This window comes from Dermacentor albipictus, chromosome 4 (assembly GCF_038994185.2).
Source record: "Dermacentor albipictus isolate Rhodes 1998 colony chromosome 4, USDA_Dalb.pri_finalv2, whole genome shotgun sequence".
Classification (NCBI taxonomy): domain Eukaryota; kingdom Metazoa; phylum Arthropoda; class Arachnida; order Ixodida; family Ixodidae; genus Dermacentor; species Dermacentor albipictus.
This window is the reverse complement of record NC_091824.1, coordinates 32,775,709-32,780,255: the sequence shown is the minus strand read 5'-3', so window position 1 is coordinate 32,780,255 and position 4,547 is coordinate 32,775,709. Positions and strand designations below refer to the sequence as shown.

The following is a 4,547-nucleotide window of genomic DNA, read 5'->3' as shown; positions in this document are numbered from 1 at the left end:
CCAGTTGCCTATTCACGAGCGCGCTTTCTTGCATCGAAGTTGTCCGTGACTACAGTATACTGCGTTTACACCTTTGTCATTGCTAATAGAACATCTGCACAAAAAATTCTATTTGTTAATCATCGTGATTATATTTTGAAGTTTAGGCTTGAACCGCCTTTATTCTATACATCGTATTCAGCTTTATTATGACCACTGCAATCCTATCCCTAATGCTGTTGAATTCGTCAGTGTTGCCCGCTATGTCTATATTATAGATTAGAAATCCTACTCCATATTCTCTCTTATCTGGAAGACCTCTGTAGTAGAGGAAGTTGGCATTAGTCAGCACTGTATAAGCCTCGACAGTTCTTTCAACCTCACTAAGGCCAACAATATTCAAGGCAGTGCCTGCTGTTTTCTCAAAAAGTCCAGCTAAGCTAGCCTCACTGGAGAGAGTTCGCGCGTTCAACGTTGCCAGGTCCAGCTTCCAGTCAGATAGGGAAGTATATATTCGATTCAACGAAATAAAAAAAAGCTGAAAGATGTTATTTCATGTCCCTTAACCAGAGTTTTATTTTCTACAATACAGGTGCTTCTTCGTCGACGGGCCTGTAGACCTCCTTGACAGTTTTCGTGATGACAATTCTCTCGGTGGCCACGGGGGCTTCAGTGGTCGTCGACAGCTTGGGTTCCAAGGGAGGGAGCTCGATGCAGGCCGCGTGCCATGGAAAGTCGCACACGTTCAGCTTGCGGTTGAAGTGCAGGTTATGAGGACACTCGGTCAGCGTCGGGACACCCTGCGGTGACCGTAGCAGTTTTTTTATACGGTGAGATCAAAAAGTGTTGTCGAACCTTCGCCTGAATTTCAGCAAAATTCATTGTTTTTGTGCGATCTTTTCAAGATAATGCTTGCGGGCTCATCACAGTAGTAGTACAGATGCTCTGCTAGAGCGTTAGACCACAGATAATACTAGTGGTTTGGCTTCCAGACTTCTGGCAAGTATGTTATTTAGAAATACCGAAAGACATTGGAGTTCGTATATAGTGAAGTCATTGCACTTAAATATTGAGAGGAGAGTTGCACCTCTTTAAAGGCTGAGAATTCTTGCTCCGTGGTTCGATTACTTCCAAAAATTTATGACGCCGCTCTGGCAAGCTTCAGCCTGTAATGGCTGATGTCTCGTTGACAAAAGGAGAACGGAAGTACACAGAATTTTCTTCATGCCCGACCGGTCTCGAGATAAAATATTTCGACAATTTTGTGCCTAATTGTATCGTGAGAGTGTTATTAAAAGCGTGCACTCAAGCTTTGGACCGAAGAGGCGTCTATATCCGCTCGCGGTTTTTGTAATGTTGCCTCTTTGATGAGCTGCGCATGAGTATGGGTGCGTAGATTCTAAGAAGGCCTTCAAAGACCTTCGGCAACATTTTAATCTCTGCATGATTTTTATATCGTGTTCGTTGCCGCTAGTGTGCACACACAGTCGTTTCAAGCGAGGCGAGAAACGAGGCATTGCGCGGGCATTGAGAAGTTAAGTTTTTAAGCAACGTCTTTCTTGGGCATTTACTCCTATTACGTATGTCAATTCATTAGATATTGAAGTTCCTCCTTGAGAGCTTGCCCCATGCAAAAATATGTAAAACATTAGGGATTTGAAGACTCTGATGCACAAACTGAATGACGATGCGGTTTGGGGGCTGTTCTGCGCTGGGGTTATCACTAGCGTTTGGGACTCATGGCTAGAGAAGGACAATGAGTGTCAGTCGACATTGATGGAAACAAAGTTCCCATTCCAATAGTTCCACTAGATGCTAGTGACTCCGTTATCTCTCAGTAATTTAAAACTAACGTTGCATGCGTTATTCACTAGCGGAGACCTTCACCTGAGAACACATGTAGAACGTGGAGCAGTCGTACAGGTTTGGCAGCAGGGTGACGTTGTCTCCCTTGTCGTCCACGACGGGGCAAACCACGAATTCCTCAGCCTTGACCTCTGAGATGTCCGCCACAGCCATGACAAATGCCACAAAAATGGGCACCATCACTTTTGTTTGCATGATTTCAATTTGCGACTTTCTGCAAAAGAATAACGCCAACGCCGTCTGTATATGATTTTGCATCTACCAAGTGGTTGCAGGAAAAAAAAAGGTAGTTCAAGGATGTGCTCATTGAAGAAGCACAACGTTAGGCTGGCCGTGCATAATGAGGTCGTTACCTCGAACGTGAAGTATGTACGAGAACTCTGCTCACGTGTAAAAGAAGGCAATGGCTGACACACGAAGTGGTATGCGCCAACATGAAGATAACTAATTGTAACCAATGAGAACAAGAGGAATCGAGATAGGCAAAGCTGAAAATTAACAGAGCACAAATTCTCAGCCACGTGCCCACAAACGTGAAGTGACCGTTGCGCAGCGGTACCTAGATGCCTCGCAAACATGCAAGGTGTTTCGTGAAAGGGCTACATAGGCATAAACTTCAACTAGCTATCTTTGCATGCGCTGGTGACTTTTTGATGCGAAGGAAATGCATGCGACGAAATCGGAGGAGGGGGAAACAAAGAGACAAGGCAGGGATGATAATCAGAAATGCGTCCGGTTGGCTACCCTACTCGGGGGGACACGAGAGATGGAACAGAAAGATGAGATAGAGGGAGGGGAGGAAAGCTGCGGTGAGCTCGTGCACGCACAGAGAGGGCCTGAGTGAGCCAGAAGCGTTCACATAGGCCAGTCGCCCTCAAGAAAGACAAAACTGCCTCTACAGCTTTGTGGACCGACGAGCGATGGGCACGAAAGAATGCATTACCGGTGTAGTTAGATTTAGGTGCACTTTAAAGAAAACGAGGTCGTCCAAATTGGTGGAGTCCTCCACTACGGCGCACCTCCTAACCAGATCATGTGTTTGGCACGCAAAAAATTATAATTTATTTGTTTATTTCCAAACGAAGTACAAATAAAACCACTTCTACAACCTTATTTTTCGTCACGGAGAATACATTTCTACAAGAACAATAAAACGTTCGGTTTGCACGTTTGGAATACCGCAACGAATAATTTAGCGATTGGTTTGGGGAACTATCAACGACTTGAAACCTTTAGCGTGTCGGAAACGCTAGTATAAGCTGTGGGTAAGGTTTCTCGTGCTTAAAACTGGACTTTGAGGTAATAAAACAGCGCAGCTAATCTGATGCGTTAGGTGTCGCAGAATTAAACTACATCGGAACGTCCACAGCCGAGCAGTTCCGACTTTCGTCTGCGCACAGGTCTCTTTGTTAAACTTAAGAAGCGAATCTGTGGCTGAGGCTTAACTCGCGCATAGTATTTTTTTATACCAATCCGAGATGCCTGCGACCCGAAGCCCAGTTAAAAAGTCCTTTACAAGGGAATGCCAAACGATGAAGTGGAGTCTCTCTCTAATGTAATGCTAATGAGGTTATTTCTTTTGTACTCACCGGCTACTGCTTGCACGGCTCCGCGTTCTTTGAGTGCGTGTCAGTCGGAGTCCGCCGGTGGTCTTATGTACCGCGCGCGCGCGCAATCAGCTAAAACGCAGTTTACAAGACGTCGTATTAGATAAGCTTTGCATGGCGTCATTTGTGTACGGGTTTTTCGGCAGCCTCGCTTCTGATGAGCTAACTTCGAACCCTTTGTCGTTGATGGGTCCGGGCCACAGGGAAGAGCAGTTGAGACGACAGGAGCAGATGCTTCGTTGTTGGCCAATCATGAAATTCTCCCGCCGCTAACAAACCCTATGGCCGCTGGGCATTCATGGCCGTAGCCGGTCAAGGTCATCCCGGTAAGGAGTCTACAGCGGCACTGATAAAAGGGTCTTTGACTCGAAGTTCACGAAAGCCAAAGAATTGCTTGATCATTCTCTCCAGTATTAACGACCTTACCTGTCCAATGAATAAAGATAAGGTTTTGAAATAGTGCGCTAGTTGACTTTAACTTCTTTATTGCTGCGCTCTATTTAACAAGTATATTTTTATCACTTTTTCGCCCTCTGTGTAGTAGCTGCGCGCTAGGTTATGCTTTGTTGAATAAGTTATCGAGCTCTGCACGCTCTGCACTGCAGTTTACGAAACTACTGTCGCAGCCATTCTGTCTTGCTTTGCATGTCCCAAATGGTCAGGAAAACTTCAGAAGAAATGTAATGAAAAAATGTAATTAAGATAATGGACTGTGAGCATTCCAGCTCTGATATAAAATCATTGTGAAACGCAAGAGCAATCAACGAACAAACTCGAATAATTTGTAGTATTTAAAATTCGGTGAGATTTTCTACCGGGTGATGGGAAAAGAAAAGTAGATTACTGGTTTAATTGATCTAGAACCTTTTGAATGTCAACGTTAGCACTTAATTTTTCACTATGCCTGACGTAGTGGACTCGCTTGTCTTTTTAGTAATCATATAATGGCAAGGTAATGGTGTGCGCATAACAGTTACCCGTTCGAATCGACTTTGTAAGGGTACCAAGCCGGCAAAACTTTCATGTAAGCTCATCACTGTGTTCTTTTGCTGCTGTATAAATGAGGCTTAGATTCTCGCAATGAGGTGATCTTGC

General features: G+C 44.7%; 1 protein-coding gene across 1 annotated transcript; it reads right to left on the bottom strand.

Moving 5' to 3' along the window:
• Nucleotides 1-523: 523 nt before the first annotated feature.
• On the bottom strand, nt 524-3,478 carry LOC135900200 (peritrophin-1-like). Its single transcript, XM_065429641.2, has 3 exons — nt 3,435-3,478; nt 1,867-2,059; nt 524-779 (listed from the first exon to the last, which is right to left on the bottom strand). Exons 2-3 carry the CDS (start codon nt 2,038-2,040, stop codon nt 561-563), a joined length of 393 nt encoding a protein of 130 aa, XP_065285713.1. The 5' UTR covers nt 2,041-2,059; nt 3,435-3,478; the 3' UTR covers nt 524-560.
• Between the last annotated feature and the right edge of the window lie 1,069 nt (nt 3,479-4,547).